The following is a 21648-nucleotide window of genomic DNA, read 5'->3' on the forward strand; positions in this document are numbered from 1 at the left end:
TGTTTTCATTATATATATATATATATTACAATGATGGAAATCGAATATAGTGGTAAAGATAAAAAACAAAACAAAAAAAACTTTTTTTTATTTCCATCCCTTCTTTTCCAAATCCCTTTTGTCTAATCATGGTTTTTATTGGTTTTAGTATTAACTAAATTATAGCGAAGGAAGGGGTCAGATATTCAACCATCCACCCACCCACCCACTCATTCACTCACTTCCCTCTAAGTCCTTCTTTCGTTTCCCTCCTCCATTAAAAGGTATTAGGTAGAAACATGACATCCATCCGTAAAAAAAGATAAATATTACATCACGCCAAGAGCTTTATTACACATATTATTATATAAAAATACTAGAACGTCCCCGAATTATATATTTTATTTTGAATTATTTTATTAAAGCTTTCAATAACTCAAGAATTTAGCAACACTTGTCGATAGACAACATAATAATTAGAAAATATGTTCCTCCTTCAACCATCATAAGACTAACTCGTTAATCCTCTTCCTAATTTCTTTTTTTAATTTGTATGCATTATACGTTTTCCCTTTTTCTGTTTGTACACTAATTTGATTTTTTTATGTTCCTTTAATTGGTCAGATGGAGTTGCACTGATTAAGTATAAGTAAACATTATAGTATTACATTTACTCCATCTGACCTAGGAATCTTTTGGTGAAATCCATTTACATAGAGTATATTTCGGCCTCTAGGAATCACCTTGGCACGAACCTACACAAACTAAGTTCAAGAGAATAACTTCTGCCGAGCAAGTTGTCAACTTATTAGCAAAGAAAAAACTTGTCCTCCAGAGCCCAGGAATCCCATGTCTATGTCTCTGTTTTTTAAATACATACACACACTATCCTATGTGTTTGTATGAGGGGTCATATAATCATACAACTATAATATTATGGTATAGTAGATATACTCTGGAAAATATTTTAACTTATATACAATATTATTTATTCACTTATTTTAGGATACTTTTTATATTACATAAGAGAAAATAAATATAATCAGATTCATTAGTCTATCTATCTATCTGTGGCTGAATAGTAAGTAGTCAGCTTATATATATGGGTCATTACATGATACATTTTCAGGAGGAAATGGATTTGACAATTTTGAGTATGTGGATTTTTTGAGAGTATATTATATTAGAGATGAAGTTAGGGATATCTAGCTCAATCCAGATTTAGCTCTGAGGCCCCAAAGATGAAAAATAAGTATAATGAATGATTAGGGATTTATCGTAAACCAAAGCAATGAGAAGCAAGTACAGTACATCATTGAAAAGCTTTTAGTTAGCTCAACAAAACTTATTTTATAGCTTTTTTTAAATTTTATGAGGATAATAAGTCAACTATGACCTTAGTGTTTGACCTTACATTTTTCAACGCATTTGGTCTTTGATTTTAATTCTTTTATAACCATATACAGGGGCAAACTTGTAAAGTCAAAATAATAATTTATATTACTTTAAGGTCTGATAACTCAGAGTCGAATGTAGTTACAGATCCAAAATTTTATTTCTGAGTTGATGTACTATCAATAACACCACATATCAAAATTTAACTCAAATCCATTTCCTCCATGAAAATGTTCCATGGAATGTAGGTATATGTGAGTTTCTGAACAGTTCAAACAATGTTTTAAATATAATAGTAAATATATAAACAAAAATATCTAAGATTTACACCTCCATGACATGAGATACACTCCTGCAGGGTTTCATATTTGAAATAGTACGACTAATCATATTTTCCTTCCTGGATGAGACTTTTAAATTGTAGGAAAGCATCGGGGAATGAGCCTGGAGTTTGGGTGAATTGGAATGGAAGCCAGAATAGGATTAGCATTCAGATTATTATACCATCCATGAAGCTCAATCCACATTTCCCCCGTGAATTTGTAGGTTCGTCGACCTCCAATCAAATAGGTTCCAACGTCCTCACCCCCAAAGATCAATTCACCATCTGTATGAAGTCGACCTGGACGCCCTACCTCTAGCCATTTGTAGGTTGATACATTAAATGTCATGGCTCTTTCTAGAGTTGCAATGAGGATGTCTCCTTTTTTGGTGTATTTGGAGCAGCGAGGAAAGGGAACGGCGCTGGGCATGGGGGTGAGCTCTGTCCATGTGTCTGAAAGAAAGAAAAATTGAATATGCATTAGTTTAAAAAAAAGAAAGGGAAATAAAAAGCTGCAGTCATTAAGTAAATCGGGTTTTTTTCCCCCTCTTCCTTTGCTCTTTTTTCCCCTTTATTTTCTTGAATTACATTATTTTATCTTTTACGTCTATGACTGACAGAGTATATATACATGTGTATACAGTTGGTCATAATATTTATGTATACATATATATACGCGTTGTCTTCAAAAAGAAATGAATCCAAGAAGAAACAATATTCCAAGTATCATATTTTCTTTTCTATTTCATTATATATACATAGAAAAGGGACTACTTCATCAGCCACGACACGTGATCACTGAATGAATTGTACATTAGGTCGGTTTGTTTTTCAACTTTCTTCGAACTTCGATTAGGGGTTTCTTTGAAAAAGTTGTCATATGGTCTGAAAATTATGTATACACAATTGCATGATTCTACGATGTCATCTGTAGGTTGCAAATTAAAGTTGGAAAGGCGACATCAGATATTTATTTCCATTACTAAAGTTTTTTTCTAAAGCTATCATGTGCAGCAAAAAGAGAGAATAACAAAAGAAAAATTTCATCTGGTCTCTCTGAAAATGTAAGAAAAGGATTCTCACTTAACGCAGATCATCACATCTTCCAAAAAAAAAATCTTTTTTTTTTGCTCCATAGGACAATTTTAGGTAAAAAAACAACTTTCAAATTACTTTTAGTAGATTAAAAAATGTCTATCAAAATTATTTACGGCAAAATAACTAAAAATGTCTTCATAGTATCTATATTCCCTAAGGAAAGAATTTTTGCCTTACTCATAATTTCATGGAGATGTGCGACCTAAAGATGACATTGTCGGGCAATGTAAGTTTGCTTAGATCATTTTAATGCAATATGACAACTTTTCTACAATAGCCCGAATTAAAATTCGAAAAAAGTAGAAAATCAAACCTCTCTATTGCACATATATACAATATATATCAGTGTATAATGAATATATATTAGAGATCCTGTTTTTCTAAATAAATACTTTTAGTTATTTTTGTGCCAGTCCTTATTTATTCGGTCTATCCCAGTCCAGTCGTAAGACTGGCTCTATTAGTTATTGGGATAGGTCCTTTATGACTGTTGGTCAGTGGAATAACTAATTAAAATAAAGAATAAATAAAGTCATCAAGGACCAAACTTTATAAGATTTTGTTACAGGACTGTACTGGACCGGACTGAGACTGAATTAAATAGGACTCTAGTTTTGCACATGGCTCGCTTTGCTTGGGGTGCAAAACAAATTAATTATCTCATTATTTAGGAAGGTTTAGTGATTATTTTTTGACAATCTGGTTCAGTTATCTTGTGCATGAACACACTATTAAAACTATTTCGTCATATCATCATCATGAGTGAGTAAAAAACCAAAATGTAGCGCATCACAGATCTCCTTGATGCTGAAGTTGATGTTGCTATGCTCATGGACATTGTGAAGTGCTCCAAGAGTATGGTTTTCAAGGTGGTCAAGATGAAAAATGATGGAGAACACCTCTTCAAGAAAGGAGGAAGTAGAGGTCATGGACTTCCTGTCGAGATGGGGGAAGAAAATGTAGGGGTACCCCAACATATCGATGAACTGCCTCATCAACGACTTCCAGTCTGCTATAACTATCCAGAGGGCCGTGAAGAGTGATTTGGGATGGTTTTCTAGTACTACATAAATAATATACACCGTAAATTTATATCATTAAAGCGCCTTCGTTTAGAATTTGTGTCATTTCATACATGAATAACTCTTCTATAAATAGTAATTAACACTCGGCTATAATAAAATACGTAAGGCAGACTATCATTTGTTTTATTTTCAAACTTTTACTCCACATTTTGTCCGTCAAAGTTGAGAGTGGATAAAAAAGCTAGTGGAGAGTCTTAAATAATGACCAACAGAACACCTTTCCTATTGTAATATCTATATCTTTTTCCATTTCACAGAATTCAAGAATATTAATATACATAATCATTTGTTAATAGTTAAAACGTATAAAACTTACCCTCCCACCAGGCATAAATCCATGCTTTTCTATTGGGCTCCCCTGAAGAGAAACCTCCAGCAACAAAAGAATGAGTTGAATTAACTTCTGCTACACAATGATCTGATAATGGCATAGGTAAATCCGGTCCTTTTGACCATTGCATATGTTGAAATACATAGGTTCTCTATATAATCGGGGTAAAAAAAACAGTCGGATATAGATAAATATGTTGTATCAGGGGCGTCCGCAAGATTATATTTAAGGGGGCGTGGTTTTGGAATTTTTGTGATAATAAAATTGAAAAATAAAATGTTTTTGGAAAAATTTTCAAATAGTAAATTTCAAATATTTAACTATTTGTAATAAAATTTCAAATATTAAATTATATATTTTTTTTGGGGAGGGGGGCTACAGCCCCTCTAGCCAACGCATTGCGTAAGCCCCTGTGTATATAAATAAATTCTTACATTTATCGTCATTTTCAGCGTTGTGGAAGTGTTGAAATCATAGTTTTCGATGTATCCCCCTGTCATCCAAATCTTATGCCCATTACCTGTCGTAATATACCTTTTGCCAAATATACCAGAGGTTGTATATCCCTCTGTTCGAAGGGAAGTATTTCGAATGATGAAGCCACCAGACTGGTATACAGTCACATGTTTAAAGTTGATATTATCATAAATGATCCGTGCTACCATGTCGTGGAAATTGATTTCATAGTCATCAATGGAGGAGTTGACCTGAAGACGGAAACACTCTCCACTCATTCCTCGCCCTTGGAATCGGAAGCTAACAACTCCAGAGTCGCAAATGATGAGAGTGTCGTTAATCAAACCCGCAACAGCTACGTGTTAAAAAGATTATTGGAATAATATGTAATTCTACATTTTTTTTAATAGTATTAAATATATAGATAGGTAGATTCATATTTAATATGTATACAGGTATATATATATAGGTACACATATTAAATATTATCATTATAATATGGGTAGGTAATTTATGGGTTTTTATTGAGCATCGTTATAGAAGAAATATATACATGACAACACTTTCAATTATAAGAAAATCTACAAAAGCAGTTATAAATCGTTTAGCATTATTTCGTTTTATTTTATTGGCTCCATGTTGGCAAATAAATATGTGTAAATCTCATTATTGCCCAAATATATATATACATATATTGAAGAGTTTCTCGATTCTCATTTTATTAATTTGATCAGCATAAATAATTGTGTGCGGATTGTAACAAAAAAGCTAAAATAGTAAGGGATGGAAAATTTGTGGTGGAGCTGAGTGTTGTACAATTCTGAAATACACAGCCCAGCCCACAGGCAAAATGTAGTGTGGGTATGTATATATAATTATGTTGAAATAATTAAATGAAGACTATTACTATGAAATGATTAAATGCGGGATTTCCCGTGGAATTGAAACTTCTGAAAAATAATCTGTAGTAGGATAAAAACCCCAGTACAGATTTTATATCTACGTGCAAATAAATTATTCAAACAGTCAAACATTGATTAAGTGTTCATATAAGAGAAAATGAAAAATCGACCGCATACACAAGGTTTCCTATTTTGTAATAATACTACATTTGAAAACGGACCATGGTCGTTTAGTGCAGTCAAAACGATTAAAACCATGTTCGACTCTCTCTCTCTATCTATATATACAAAGTGGGGATCCAAAACTTGTAGTAGCATTTTATACCAATTTTATATTCGATATTTATTTTTTTAATTCTCCTTTAATTGTTTTGGTTTGTTAAAAAAAGTTCCTTTATCTGGTTTATTTGAGTTGTACTGATTAAGTAGAAGTAAACATTATCCTATTATAACCCCTCCATCTGACTTAGGAATCTTTTTTGAATTCCATATACATAAAGTATTTTTCCTTTTCTAGGAATGAGCGAGATGCAAACCTACGCACATTGAGATCAAGAGAATAATTTCTCCCGAGCCCCTTTTCTGTTGAGCTACGTCTTTACACCCAGTTATATTTAGTTAGGAGGTTTAATTATGCAACCAAACGACAGGTGAACCAAATATTGAAGAAGTTTTGTTTTTATTTAATGTCTCTAAGTGTAAAAATGTCGGAGAAACAACAAAAAAGATATGACTGTTCCCAATCTCTTTACATTTTTGATGAGGAACAATAATGAAATAAGTAATTTCCCGCTTCAAAATTCTTTCAACTAATACATTATAATTAACCTTTTTTGTTCTTCGATAATAACAACGACAATATCTCAATAAATAGAAACTAATTGTCAAATTTAGAGCCAATTCCCAATTCATCAAATTTATTATATGTTTGTTGTTTTTTGAAATTTGATATTCGAGCTGAATTTTGTATCTATATATTCTAAATTGTTTTTTATGAAGTAAAAAAAGTCAGAAATATAATAACCGTAAGTACCTGCGTATGCCCCAGAGAGTGTGTCAATGGGGCACATAGAAAACTTGAACACCCTATACATAACGGGGTCTTGTGGGCCATGCCTAAGCATTACATATTTTTTTTTAATGGGTATATTTTAGACTTTATGTACAGAACAGGGATCCAAAACTTGCAGTAGCATGCTTAGAAAATTAAAACCAGGATTTTTTCAGAATCAAGAAAAGGAACTCAAAAGCAATTTTTGAAATGTTCAAATACAATATTTATCCTGCTATCAAGCCTACACACATTGAGTCTAAGAGAATAATTTCTCCCTAGCGTGTTGTAAATTGAGCTAGGGTTTTTATTTGGTAATGGATTTTCAAAGTCTTTCTCTTTGTTTATTTGAATGGAGAGGACTCATTTTTAACAACGAGAGTGTGTAGGCGTCATATTGAAAAAAAAGATGTGTACATGAATGTTACTTTAGACATATAATACTAGAAACTTGTAAGCAAAGTCTCAAGCGTGAACGCTAAAAATGCAGTAGAAGAACTGACATTGTACTACATTGATGTAACATAAGTTTCTATGACCATTCTTACAAACTTACAGCCCTGAAAAAATAACATGGTAACCCAGATAATTGGGATAATGTTTTGGAGGAGATCAGCTACAATCAGCCCTCACTAATGAGAGGGGGAGAAGGTAATAAACAAGGCCATAGCCCTGAATTACTTCGATGTAGATCACCAATTCCACTCTGAGTCCAAGAAGGACAATTATAATTCCGTAACCAATCCTCCAGGTTTATTATCCGTCTTTTATGAGCGCACACAAATGTTGAATCATGTTTGAAATATAATTATATCTATTTAGGACAGAAACTTCACTCCTTAGGAAAAAAATAATAATGGAAAAAGATGGCGAAAAGAAATTTCCTTCGTCAGATTACCAATTCCCAAAAACCAAAAGGACCAGCTAAAACATTCACACATCTAACTATGATATACGCCGCATTAGAGACCTATAACAAAAACAAACAGGAATAGTCCTCTTGTTTTACTCGCACGCCTATAATATTTTATTATTACGATTTTTAAATCTAAATATGCTTATGATATACATCATGGACCACTATATGGAGTGCATCCAGTGACTTTTTGTCATATATTCTGAAAGACAAGCTTTTAGATGAGCACGTTTTACGTGTTTTCACACATGGAATCCAAAACAATCGAAGGGATCAGTCTGAAATTTAGTAAGTGGATGTATCAAATAAACAAGCATGTTCCTATCATATTTTTTGGGGGGCTCTTACGTCATTAAGAAGCTGTTTTTGACCAAAATAAACCCTTTTTGCCATTTTCTCTTTCTATACCTCTATCCTTCTCTCTGTCCATCCCCTCTCTCTGTCTCTTTCTACATCTCTCTCTCTCTTTCTCATTTCTTATAACTTCATTCTTTGTTTCTAATCCCCTCTATTCAGCCCTGCAATACGGTACCCTCTGGAAGTATTTAATAAAAAAAGCGCAAGAGTAAAAAAAAAAGAAGAAATTTAAATAGGAAAGTTAAAATAGAATAATACTAAAAAGTTAAATTGCCTACGTTGTATTTTTCTAAATACAGTGTGGGAATTTTAAATCCGGAACCAGTTTAGTTCTCAATATCTTAGCAGCCCTGAGATCGATGTTTATAAAAATTTAATTGTCTGATTCAGCTGGAAAAAATAAATATTATAAGAAAAAATATAAAAGTCCTGCGAAGTCATCCGACTAAGAACGCTGTGTGACCATTATTGTGTGCTTCCGTGCCGGTTGCATGCCTAAAGACGTAAATAACTCCATAGATAATTATACTAGAGATCTTAAATTGATGTTAATAGATCTGGTGTCCTACTAGAATTTCAAATTGGTGCAGTGTGTTCAAATCAGATAATTGAAACCGGATTTATTCTGGAAAAATCAGCATTTTTAAGATTGTTATGGTTTTGGCATTGGAAATGTTGCATCGCCGGATCTTAACCGCTTGGAATATTATGTGTATGGCGTCTTGGAAATGAGTTCAATTAACTTGCACATAACAATTTTAAATCCTTGCAGGCTTCCATTCTCGAGGCAGTTACCAATGTGGACTAAGAGTTCCTCATCTAGGACTGTACCAGGGTAAAGGCCCGGTTGGATTCTCTTGTAGAAACTAGAGGTGGTTGGTGTGGGTGATGGACTTTACTATGGTCCCCATCGTGTACGAGCAAAAGATTTGTGAATTAATTGTGAGAAATAAATGTATCCTTAAATTTGCATATTTATAACCCCCACTCTGTACATATGAATTTTTTGTAATAGTTTTCATTTATAATATCATTTACATGCTTTCTTCCCCCTCCCCCCCAAAAAATAGAGAAAGAGTAAAAAGTCATTTCTCTAAGGACTTTCTTAAAACATTTGCTATAAGAAAAAAAAAAGTTGATAAACTAACAAAACAATATATGTATGTAGGAACCTAGACATGATATGCAAGTCATCGAATTATCATTAAATTTAATTGAAATTGCGATTTTTTAAAACAATTATTATCTCTATTGTGTGTTTTTTCCTTTATTAAATGATTTTTATGCATTAACTTTCAGTTTTATTTTTACACAAATGTAATTAAAAAGCTATGAAAAAAGTTCTTTATAAAGAGTGAAGTCAAATACATATGTGGTATAACAACGCAAAACCCATCTTGAACAAAAATAAAGAAAAGCAGAATATCCCATTATATTTTTTCTTAATATAATACATGGGCTGAAAAGTCCCGGTTATAAAAGGTCAATTGTAATATGTACAAACAATCTAATATTTCATGGACATATTTAAGTCATTTATATACATTTTATTTTCAAATTCGAAGGAGATCCCCAAAAGTTGCACCTCCATGGATTTTTTCTTTTCGACGGACTCCATATCAAGTTCAGTCATTTCCTGCAGTGTACGGCCGCAGTCATAGATAAGATGAAATAGTGTTTCTTCATTTTCTTCAATGAGTCTATAGATCGGGCTCAGGATTTGCAAAATTTTGTTCCAATGCATGGTTTGATGATGAACTGCTCAGATTGGCAGTAGCTTTCCAACTGTTGCCAGATAGTTAGCTACTCATTGTGACTTATATTTGCCCCAATATGGTCCTTCAACCACAATCTATTAATCTTTTATTGTGATGATCAAGTTCAATTTTTCAGAGTGTCAAATAGGCTAATCAGAGTAATTTGCGCATAGAAACTGCGAATAATTTGTCAAAGAATACAAATGTAATCCAGCTTCAATTTTGAGAAAAATTGATTCTAGCTGACTTTTGTATTGACGGATTTACATAAAAGTAATTTTTATATGTTTTATCTTTCTCCTTTCTATGATATGTTTGTAAAAAAATTGTAAGAAATTGAGTATTGAATGATTTATGCAATAATTATTTGTAGCTATTAATTCTTATGACTTAAATGTAAATATTAAGCTTGTCAATTTTTCTTTTTAAGGTTCTTGTTAATTATGTGTTATTTTTATTTGGAATTCAGATATTTTGAAATTCAGTTCTTATCCAGGGCCTTGGTTTTTGGAATTTTTTTGAAAAAAAAAATTATAAAATTTTCAAAAATCCATAGTAATCGCTTCCTATTTCTAAAATTGGAAAAAAATATTCCTAAATTAAATTTCAGATATTAATTTTTTTGGATAACATTTATTTAAATCTATAACTATTCAAAAAAAAAAAAAAGATTTTTAGAAAAAAATTTCAAAAAACCATAGCTATTCACAAAAAATTAATTTTTGAAAACAAATTTGAAATGTAAAATTTTTTGAAACAAAATTCAATTATTAAATTATTTGGAAACAAAATTAAAATATTAAATTTTTAGGGAAAAAAGTTCAAAAATCCAGTTGTTCAGAAAAAAGTTTTTGTAGTTGAACTTTAAATATTAAACTTTTTTTAAATAAATTTCAAAAATTAATTTTTTTTGGAAAAACAAAATTGAAGATTTTTTTTTTTTTGAAAATAAAGTTGATGAATTCAATTTTTAGGCAATTTGGATATTGGGGGAGGGGTTACAGCCCCTTCAGTACACCCCTTACAGGACGCCCCTGTAGGAAATCAAAAAGCAAGAGATAATTTATTTTATGTTGTATCATTGCACATAAGAAATATTAAAATATGCAAGGTAATAGGTAATTCCCCCTTGTTTACTCTTTAAAATAAAGAACATTATAGCCCACAAAAAAAATGCATTAGGTAATAATAACGAAAAATCAAAGAGCCACATGTAAGATACATAACATAAAATATAGTGTACAATCATTCAAGTTCTCTTTCTTTGGCATGCATATTTTTTCGTCGTTACCTTGATTGTATCACGCAGCCTTTCCTACAAAAAGAAACAAAAAAAGGCCCAAACCATCTGGTCGTTAGCTAAGAAAATTAATCATACCAAATACTATTGATCTCTCAAGTAATCACAGACTACATGATTTCTCCACCATTTTTAAAATGAATTAAGTTTATATATTTAATATAACAGTGGGGAACACGAAAATTCGTGACAATTATCGGTCAGAGTCATTTCTTATCATTAGGATAATCACCAAATTGAAGTATCATGAATAAGACGGATGTAAAAGGGTTTTTATTATTATAATTTTTTTTTTTTTTTTTGATTCTATATCCTTTTCTAGACGCGACATATTTCCATTTTATACTGAAAAATGATGTAAAGCGACACTCATCTTTAGACCCTTATAACATATTTATCATTCATAGTAATAAGGAATATCGTAGCTTATATTATTGAAAAATATTTCGTGTTTTATTTAAAAAAATACCTATTTAAAAAATGTACATATCCAAGAATTTTGGTTCGATGTTGTATTTTTTGAGTGTTCCTATTTTTTTATGGGAGTGTACTAATAAATAATCTAATTATTGTTTATTATTTCAATTTAACGATAATGACATATTCCCCTGTAATAAATAATAATATTTAATATCACAATATATTAATATAATACCACGCTTCGTACAAATTAAAATAAAGTAATTACTAATTATATTGTAAATATTAAAATTCCCTACTCATAGTGAATGGATCTCCTCATTATTGCATTACAAAATATTCTTCCGCAGGAAAGAGTCGACTCTTTTCTTTTATGAAGTCTTGCAGTTTTCCTGAGATAAATTTTCATCTTTCGTGGAATACGGGGTTCCAAATAAGAACATCTCTTGAGATGGATGATCAAGTCAAAAGTATCTTCTTTCCATTACATCTAGGAACCAAGGTAAATTCCCCCTTTTCTGAAAGGTGATGTGCAGTTTCATGAGAAATTTCAGGACCAAAAGGTCTAATTAGGAGTGGGGCTTCCACATGGACAATTGCAGTAGTCACATTGAAGGAAACACTAAGGAGATTATCATTGCCGGGTCCATCACATTGATTTTTCACCCCCACACCATTTACCTGACCTGGCTCCGTAGACTTTTTCTTGTTCCCCAAAGGCCCAAAGGGTACCTTGCCTTGTACCTCAACTGCTGACAATACTCTGAAGACAAACTAGGAGGATGTGTGCAAAACCATCATCATGGATGACTACGACGCTGCTGTTAATAAGTGGGACAAGATTTTTTAGAGAAATTTAGATTATGAGGCAAAATAGTGTGTAATAAAGTTTTTTTCTAAGCCCAGTATTTTGGTTCGAATATGTTTGATCGTATTTGTGTTGACTATCCCCTCGTAATAATAATAACATTTGATTATTCATTATTTAGACATCAGTAAAAATGTAACCTTAATCCTATTATGTCCAAACTTCGAGGTAAATTATCATACATTTTAGAACCAGTATCTCTCTAATCTTGGTGTCAGATCTGGATACGAAAGTCTACCCAAAATTTACTTGAATCTTTATGTCTAACGAGCCGAACTGATACGGATCCAATAAAATATATATTTGTCCCATCTTTAATCAGTGGTTTTTAAATAATCAATAACCACAATAACTGCCAATATTTTGATAATGGGCACTTACGTTCGGAGTCTTCAGATGAGGATTGTTTTATATCATCGCTCCTTTGTTGTTTTTGCCTTGAGTCTAAAAATAGACTCTCTTATTATGGCCAGAATTTGGGAAGGATGTGTCGTGAAATGAATAAAACTAAAGTTCAAGTTATCAATATAATATTAATGTACTTCTTTACCACAGAAATAAGAGAAACTTTGATCACCCTCAAAAAAACCACACTTGGAAAAAAAAAAAAAAAAAAAAAACACCAAAAAGAGTCTTGCTTAAAAGATTCCCGCGGAAATGCAATTAAATATACATGAATAAATCGTTTGCACTCCGTGCAATATTGTTTTAAATTCATTTGTTAATTACTATGTTGATACTTTTTAAAACATCCATAAATTAACTTTCTCAGTTTTCTCCCTCTGTTTTGATAAGAAAAAACATTTCTACCTTCTTCTTCCTTATCCCCCAGATACTTTAAACATTTATTTATTTAACATTTTTATGAGTCACTCTCACATAAAATACATACATAACCTAACAGAATTCCATCTCTATTGAGAAAGATTTGGTCATTTCACTCCCGAAAAAAAAAAATCAATTTTTTCAAGTTGGAACTCCTTGTTTTACAACGTTATCTCACGCAGATGAAAATGTACACTCTATTTTTTTCAACTTGAACTAATTTAATTATATTGGGTTTATTCGGAAACTAACCATTGGTTTGATAATTTTACTATCCCTTCATCAATTTTAAAGGTCTGACCAATTGGGAACAAAATGTGTTCCATGGAACAATCTTTGCTAAATGACGTTAGTATGTATCATCCGGTGGCGATTACATAAATCTCAGTCATCTTGGATATATAAACATCCATCGTTAAGAATAACAAAGACTTTAATGAAACCTAAATTTTATGAATAATAGAAAACTCATTCTCCTAATTGTATCACAAATACATCAAGTTTTACTGACGGAATGCAATGAGTAAAGACTGTCAGACCATTTTGCGGATAATAGGTTTTTTTATCATTATTATTATTCCTTTAATTGGTCAGATGAAGTAGCACTGGATAAGTTTAAGTAAGTAAACATTATAGTATTACATTTACTCAATTTGACCTAGGAATCATCATTGAAATCTACATACATACATTGTGAATATTTCCTTCCCTAGGAACGACCGGGGCGCAAACCTACGTACAGTTAGTCGAACAGAATGCATTTTCGCGAGTGCCTTGTCCATTGAGATGCGTCCTTCAATTTGTCTATGCCCTATTGTTTAACTATTATGTTAGACAATAATATAACCTAAAATTATCCCCTATTGAGGGTCTTTTAAAGTATGAGATTTTTTTGTAGACCAATAAGAAAAGATCTACTTCCATTTTCAGAACCAATAAAACCATATATCCTTAACATTAATTTTTTGAGTAATATCCAGTGGTTCATTCTCTTGAATAATAACATAAGGGTACAATTTTTTTAAAGTTAAATATTCTTCCACCCATGAAAGTAAGGAATAACGCGCACAAAAAACTAGAGGATTGTTATAAAAGAAGAAATATTGATTATCCAGAAGACTCCAAGCCTGCTGACTGGGACCATTCCCAAATACATCACTGACCTTGAAGCATCAAAGCACAAATATTCGGACGATGAAATTGATATACAATGGAAGTCCACTCAAATCAACAGCCCCGAAAATAAGGGAGATGGGAAACAAAGCAAATCGATACCCCTGTGTTTAAGGGTAAATGGGTCCACCCTGTAAGTGATAACACAGATGACAAGCGTGAAGATGCCAAAGATATAGGAAATTACAAGGAAGTATGTGTAGTTGGTTTCGATCTGTAGCAATATAAGTCTGGTAGAATCTTTAATAATATTCTTTTCATCGACGACATTGAAGTCTGTAAAGAAGGTCAGAGAAGAAACTTGGAGAGACACTTAAACCTGAAAAGTCAATCAAGGGGAAGGAAAGAAGGCTCAGAAAAGGCCTAGAGCTCTGGACCTGAAAATGATGATGAGAAAAGGGCCAAGGATGAGTTATAAGCACCTTTGTGTCTTTGAAGAAGTTCATGTTCGTCAGCTTTCGAGCTAAACCCTTCTTATAAAGACCTTATTTAATGTTTTGTTTTCTTGAAAAACTAATGAGACTTTTTTGGCGATGAATCGTCATCAGGTGACTGAATACGTTATTATGGAATAAAAAAAAAATATATATATATTTTTGTAATTTCTAACAAATATAGTTATTATTCTTATTTTATTTTGTTAAACAAAAAAAAAAGTATTATATAATAGTAATAGTACTTGAAACCTTGATAACGAATCTGTAATTAGTATTTTTCATATCAAATCTGGGTTTCCAGAGTTTTCAAATTAAATTTTTGGGGTATTTTTAACCTTTTTTTAATAGGCAAGAGTAACTTCTCAGTAAGGCATATATAAGTTATCTGAATAAAAATAAGGATACTTTTTTGCAAAATTTTAGATTAATTTCCAATATGTGCATATACTTTTTGTGGGCTCATACAATCCTGATAAAATGCAATTTAAAGGTAACATATCACTTTATTTTTAAACTAATCATAGATTCGTAATCAAAACGTCAATTACTTTTAGAATTGACTATGAAACATAAAATATTATATTTTACTTGTGTAATCGATAGTTTAGAAGTTGTAGAGAAAGACGTTATAAGCTAATTATCACACTATGTCATGCCTTTCCCCCCTTTTTGAAGGAAAGGTTGAGAAATACAAAAAAAAAGCATTTCGTGTTTTAAATATATATAAAATATTTTTTTTTAAATTTGACTTATTTTTGAGAAAATTTTACTAAAAAATTCATTTTAGTAACTTTTTTTAACAACCAATTTGGCAAGTGACTCGTATTTACATATGAATAAAAAGTAGAATTTTGTTATCACCTAAAAAGTGTCAATAAAAGGTTCTTTTTCGGAATAATAAGAGGCTGATTTACCAAACAAACTTCCTCCTTATTGTAATTATACATTTGATTAATTTGTCTAGATACAAAAATCTCTCAGAACTGTATAAATCTCTAACTTAAGGAATTTTGTTCACAATGTGATACATTTGAAACGAGAAAAAAAAAAAGTATTAATTTTATTAGTACTTTTTTTTTATAGTTTATAAACCTTATAAACGCAAATCTTATAGATTGGATGATTTAAAATACAAAATTAGCAACACATGTGTACTTGTATAGATAACATTTTTCATTTAATTTCAATATTTTTTTTTTCAGTTTGTTATTTTAGATCCTTCATCGTTTTTGATTTTATCCCAATTTTAGTCTTACTAACTTCCAAGTGTACTGGATGGAGTATCATTGTAACTTAAACAAGAAATATAATGTCAACACTGATAATAATTCATTCGAAACAATCTGTAGTATCCGGTGTCCCAGAGTTTTTAAGCGTAGGTGAACAGACACACTTTGCTTGAATATTATAAAAGATAACTAGTTTTATAAATCGTGAGTAGTTTTTAACTGGCCTGTTTTTTGGAATTGGTAATCTGAAGAATGAATTTACTTTTTCGTCAGCTGTTGTCATTATTATTTAATCTTGAGTCTTGAAATTTATTTTCTACTAGATTTAATTATATTCAAAACCTGATTGAACGTTTGTCCGTGCTCATATAAGACGGATAGAAAAATGGAGTGTAAGACAAAGGATTTATTGGGGGATCTCTTCTAGATTATTAAAGCAAAATTTGTATGTGCGTCAACCCCTAATAACTCCAGGTAATGCCAGGTACTAAAGCTGGTTTAATAGTATTTAAGATCCCAAGTAATATAAGGGAGTCCGGTAGCAGCTGCAAAAGGTTCTTTATCTTTTACATAAAGAAACTAAAGCAACAGAGTTGGTGTCATGAGTCGGTAAATTTGTACCAACTCCGACTACAAAAGTCATTATAATTATTATTAATAAAACATATTGATAATCTATGATTACTTATATAGGCTATAAATATATACTATTTAAAAATTGTGTGTTTGAGTCAGTGTCGGGCATTTTATGTAACAACACTGCAGACCTGAAAAAAAAAACAAAAAAACTCTCCAAGTCATAAAACTGTTTGTTTCGAAAGAATTATAACCTAAAAATGTATCTAAATACAAATTTAGCTCTAAGAACTGTAAGGGTATAAAATATTTATAAGAAAAAGGATCTATGAGTCATGTGGGGGAAAAAAATGAAACCAAATTGATTTCGATAAACTTCCATGTATCTAAAATTCCATACCACAGCCAACTGCCTCTTTTTCCAACACATCCTTAATTATAAAAAAGTGGAATGCACGGCTCCTGCCTGATGTTAAGCTAGTTGAACTTGTTAATCCTTGAGCATTTTCCAATATGTTATCAGATACTATAATAATTGTCAAAATGGACTAAACAATTTTGAAGTTTTAACGCTCAGTTTTAAAAACACAGTAAGCAAGTTTATTAGTAGTGATGAAAATTCGGGTATATTTTTTAGCTCTCCTGTTTTTAGGAGTTGGAAAACTAAAGAGTTAATATTTTTTTCTTTAAACTCTTCTCATTATTTATTTTATTCCCAAGGAGTTAATATCCTTATCTACAACATACAAGCTATCATTGTTGTATACAAAACCGAATTGAACATTTGCGAGTGCTCATCCAAGACCCTCGAAATTTGTTGCAGGGTTATGATTGTAAGTCCTGGTTGGACTTAGAGTAGAATTGAGGATCGACATCGGAGTAGTATTTGGCTATATACTATTGTATTTCTTTCTCCCCTTCCTCCTCGTCACAGCTGATCTATTGAGACGTCATGACAGCTAAGCTGTTCTCTTTCAAAATGTTCTTCAAATTCTCAGGGTAACCATTTTGATTTTATTTCCAAAATGCACCCCATTAGTATCACTCTTTATTGGCAGAGCTCAGTTCCAAATAATTGAACCAACACCAAATAGTGTTGCTACTCTTCCAATCCCCTTATCAAATTAAGATAAAAATGAATAAGATTTATGTATTCATTTGACCGACCCTTACGTACTAGGATAATAAAAATATGCAATAATAGATTGATTTAAATCTATTATGTGACAGAATGGATCTATTCTATCTATGTATAGATAGTACTGTACCCTCCATAATACCAAATATGTAGGTCCCCCTTCAAGTTTCTTCAATCTATATAAGTAGAGAAAAATTGTCAAAGGAAGGCATCAAATCCCCTTGATATAAAATACATACATAGATTTATCATCCCTCACGCCTTTCATACTCGACTACTCCATTCACAAAAGAGAACTTTACTTTTTTATTTATTTTTCAATTGGAAAAATAAATTTTATTTCATTTTTATTTAAAAATAATATTGATAAATATTTGGAGAGGGGCATGCCAGTAACGTAATGTATTTATCCACTGAATACAATAGCTAAAAGTATGAGCATCACTACTGATACTGTATGTGGCGGTACATTGAAATCTGACCACTTAATAACTCAATAATTAATCGGATGTAAACTCAATAAGGATGATTTTCAAACCTTTTTTAATGGTACGAGTAAGAGGAAGAAGAATGCTATTTTAGTAATAACCCAGTATGTTTTATATAGGAACGATGGGAATACAAGGGGAAATGGATTAGTAAATATTGGAAAACATTATATTACTGTTTCATTGAGTATTTAGCTGTATTTTATTTGAAATTATTTTATTAATTATTTGTGTAATTTTGTTGTGTAACTTTTTTTTAAATGGATTTTCTCCTAAATTAATCATCCGATTTAAATTAAAACCCAATGCTGAATGAATGCTTATTTTTTTTAATAATTTTTTTAATTATTATTCAATATAATCCTTTTTGGCGCCAACAACAGCCTCGGCTCGACCTAAAAAATTGGATCAAGTCTTGATGACAGTCTCTTTTTGTTGATTCTTGATTTTCTCCGGGATCCTGGACATCAGCCAGGATTTTGTGTTGCAAAAGGATCATTTGGTGTGTAGTTCAACTGCTCCCCAAGTTCCAATAATCTTGGACGTCAAACACTGGGTCCAACATGGTAACAAAATAGATTGTTACCTCATTTTGAGATCAGTACACTTAGCAGTTGATTCATAATCACCTCCAGACTCTTACAGTTCCTCCATAACTCTCCAGACAAAGGATCTGTCCAGGCTTTAGAACGTTTGCAATCTCAACATTGTCTCGTCCGCCGCGGATCGCAACTTAGACATTCTGCCTTTTCTACGATAGTAGAATCAATTCTTTGTTGATTGATGCTTTTTTTTAACCAACACTTCTGGCCAGCTCTCAAAACGAAAAACAACACCATACCTGGGATGGACAATTAGAGGCAACTTTTTTAAAATTGATATATTAGGTCAATTCTATAACTTGCACTTGAAGAAATATATATATATATATTAGCTTCTAAGTACAGCTTTTTATTTTACTCGAGTTTTTGACTGTTAAATACATCTTTTATTAACTGTAATCAAAATTAAGTAATGGATAATTTATTTTTCAAATGCGGAAATATTTATATCGATTTGTTATTTACTTTGATTTTCATCTAGGTATATAGTTCTTTCATGTCGAAATATGAATTGTAGTTATACTCTAAAAACTTGTCATTTAAAAAAGGCTTTATAGGCCAAACCTGTCGATATTGGAATTTTTAATGGTTATAATTGTGGGTTTCAGGCTGCAGGTGCTCCAAAACCTTATTTTGTTTTCATACTGAATACATCTATTTGTATTAGGGTGTTTACAATTTTTTGGGGCTAAGCCTCCCCACGAATGATGAAAGCTAGCTACGCCCCTGTTTGCAACCAAGGGTTTTTTGATTTTATCACTTTCAGGTAGATAAATAATATCTTTTTCTTCACTTATTTTTCCTTTCTTGTGTTTATTTCAAGGACTAACAAGAGAGCTAGGTGTTGCATACTAAAAAGGATCGTTACACCTGATACCTACAAATACTTATAAGAAGCATTTTATATCATCATAAAATGAACGAGAAAGGCTATTTTATATTTTTCTGCACATTGTACTTAGTTCTAATGAGCTTTTGTGTTGCTTTATCCCTGTTATAGGTATGTAAATATTTGTAGAAACAGTTATAAATATAGAAAGGTGGTAGTTTTACAGATGTTAGCTGTTTTTTATCATTTCTTTTTCTCTTCTATGTATGTATATTTTTCTATTTATCTAAATTAGATTTAAAAGTAGTTGTGCTTATATTTAATATCATTAGTTTACATGTACATCTACATTTTGTGCATACATAAAAACATTTTGTAAGAAAGTTTATTATGAAAAATTTCTTTGAAAACTTACTTTGAAAGTTATTTTCCATAGTTTTTTTAAGCTCATATAATAAATAAATAAATATACATCGTCAATTGTTGAATGAAAAACACACACATTCAAACGGAAGGGAATTTGTGTTTGATTTTTTGGATTAAAAAATTAATGAATGTTTCTTTCTTACCGTCCGTGTGTCTTCTTATAGGTAAAGGTTCCTTCAACTTCATAAATGCATGGTTGCACTTGATTCGGTCCTGGGATGTAAGATAGGCTCTGTCCTTGTGTATCACCATAATAACAGGATATTCTCCTATATGGCACTTTTTATAACATTCTTCCGTTTCTTCAAAGAGTGAAGGAATCCTCATCATTCTCACATAGTCCTTGTCAAAAAGATAAAATTAGAAATACAAACAGTTATTTATATATACAAACACAAGTTCACAAATACTTTGAGAAATTTCTGTTTATCGTGATCCATGTAATAGAATCCACAAAAATTACAGGCTTCAAATTTATGAGAGATATCCTTGAACAAGTCACGATCCATCCCATAGGCTCTTTTTGACTCTTTGTTGTAGATGGTGAGAAGGAGTTTAAGGCCTGACAGTTTAGTAGAGAGCTTCGCAATGTGGTTCAAAAGACCAAGGCGCTTTACATTGGACTTGGCCATGAAATATAGTAGATGGAAACAGTCATCATTGTTATCATACACGGAGCAGGCGCTGTAAAGAAGGTTTTTGATTCCATCATCCCGACTATGGTTCTTTTCCCATATCCCTGGGGTGAGATCAACTTGTGTTCCTTTTTTGGGAAAACAAAGGAAAATACGCGATGAGATGAGATGAAAAAAACTCTTACCTAGAAAGACCATATCCTCGATGGAGTAGCTCTCTGTCTCAAGGATTTCTAGAACATGAACCACTTGACTAAAGTTGGCCATTTCTTTATTTACATCATTGAGCCATTCTCTTACTGGAGTTCCAGCACGAAAGACATTGTGTTTTTCCAAACTAAGGTATTCTTTTTCAAGGTCCAGATCCTCCTTGTCATTCCATTCTACAACTTTGAGGAGTTTGACCGTGTCACGGTGAACACAGGCAGTCGGCCTAATTGTAAGTAGAAGTAGAGTTGGAAGATATTTGTAAAGGAATTTGCAAGAGTCCTTCGCACTCCTTGACATGTTGAGAAATACTGAGGTTCCAACCAAAGAATCAAACATCATATATATGTAAGTCCTATTTATGTCCTATTTTTCTTCTTCTTCTTCTTCTTTCATTTCTTCTTATTATAATACTTTTAACGCAAAAGCTGATGGTGGTGGTGGTGATGATGATGATGATATGATTTCTAAATAATCTGATTAGGAAAATCAAATCCAAAAAGATTTTTTTTATTGTTATTACTATATCTTATTTCTTTCATAGAAAGTGATAGGTCTTTTATATTGATTGCTTACTTGTTCGACAGTCCCCTAAATGGGAAGGACAGGTCAATTTATTAATTAATGAAATATGAGGTAAAAGTCAAAATAAATTAAGAGCCTTATCCATAAAAAATACTCCTTGCATACTTTATAAAATTGAACTCCCGCTGGTCACAAAAAAATAAAATAAAAAAATGAACTCTCAACGACTTACATATGTGAATATTCTATATCCTCACACTTAAATTTAATTGCAGGTATAAACTGCCTATGTGCTCTGATTGTCCTTTTAGGGCCTCTTAT

The 21648-nt window shown here is 31.6% G+C and overlaps 1 protein-coding gene across 1 annotated transcript; it reads right to left on the reverse strand.

Annotated features, from left to right (window-relative positions):
• Positions 1–944: 944 nt before the first annotated feature.
• LOC121122052 (uncharacterized) lies at positions 945–21263 on the reverse strand. Its single transcript, XM_040717061.2, has 6 exons — positions 20781–21263; positions 20371–20723; positions 20104–20302; positions 4645–5021; positions 4196–4361; positions 945–2149 (listed from the first exon to the last, which is right to left on the reverse strand). The coding sequence occupies exons 1-6, from the start codon at positions 21142–21144 to the stop codon at positions 1788–1790; spliced, it is 1821 nt and encodes a 606-aa protein (XP_040572995.1). The 5' UTR covers positions 21145–21263; the 3' UTR covers positions 945–1787.
• Between the last annotated feature and the right edge of the window lie 385 nt (positions 21264–21648).

Source organism: Lepeophtheirus salmonis, chromosome 7 (assembly GCF_016086655.4).
Source record: "Lepeophtheirus salmonis chromosome 7, UVic_Lsal_1.4, whole genome shotgun sequence".
Lineage (NCBI taxonomy): Eukaryota > Metazoa > Arthropoda > Copepoda > Siphonostomatoida > Caligidae > Lepeophtheirus > Lepeophtheirus salmonis.

What these genes read in the sequence shown, in the direction of transcription:
- LOC121122052 (XM_040717061.2), bottom strand. Translation starts at nt 21,144, where the DNA reads ATGATGTTTGATTCTTTGGTTGGAACCTCAGTATTTCTCAACATGTCA. An exon ending in TATAAGAAGACACACGGACG is followed by an intron (nt 5,022 to 20,103) that starts GTAAGAAAGAAA and finishes TTTAACACGTAG; the next exon opens with CTGTTGCGGGTTTGATTAAC. An exon ending in GATTTATGCCTGGTGGGAGG is followed by an intron (nt 2,150 to 4,195) that starts GTAAGTTTTATA and finishes TCTTTCTTTCAG; the next exon opens with ACACATGGACAGAGCTCACC.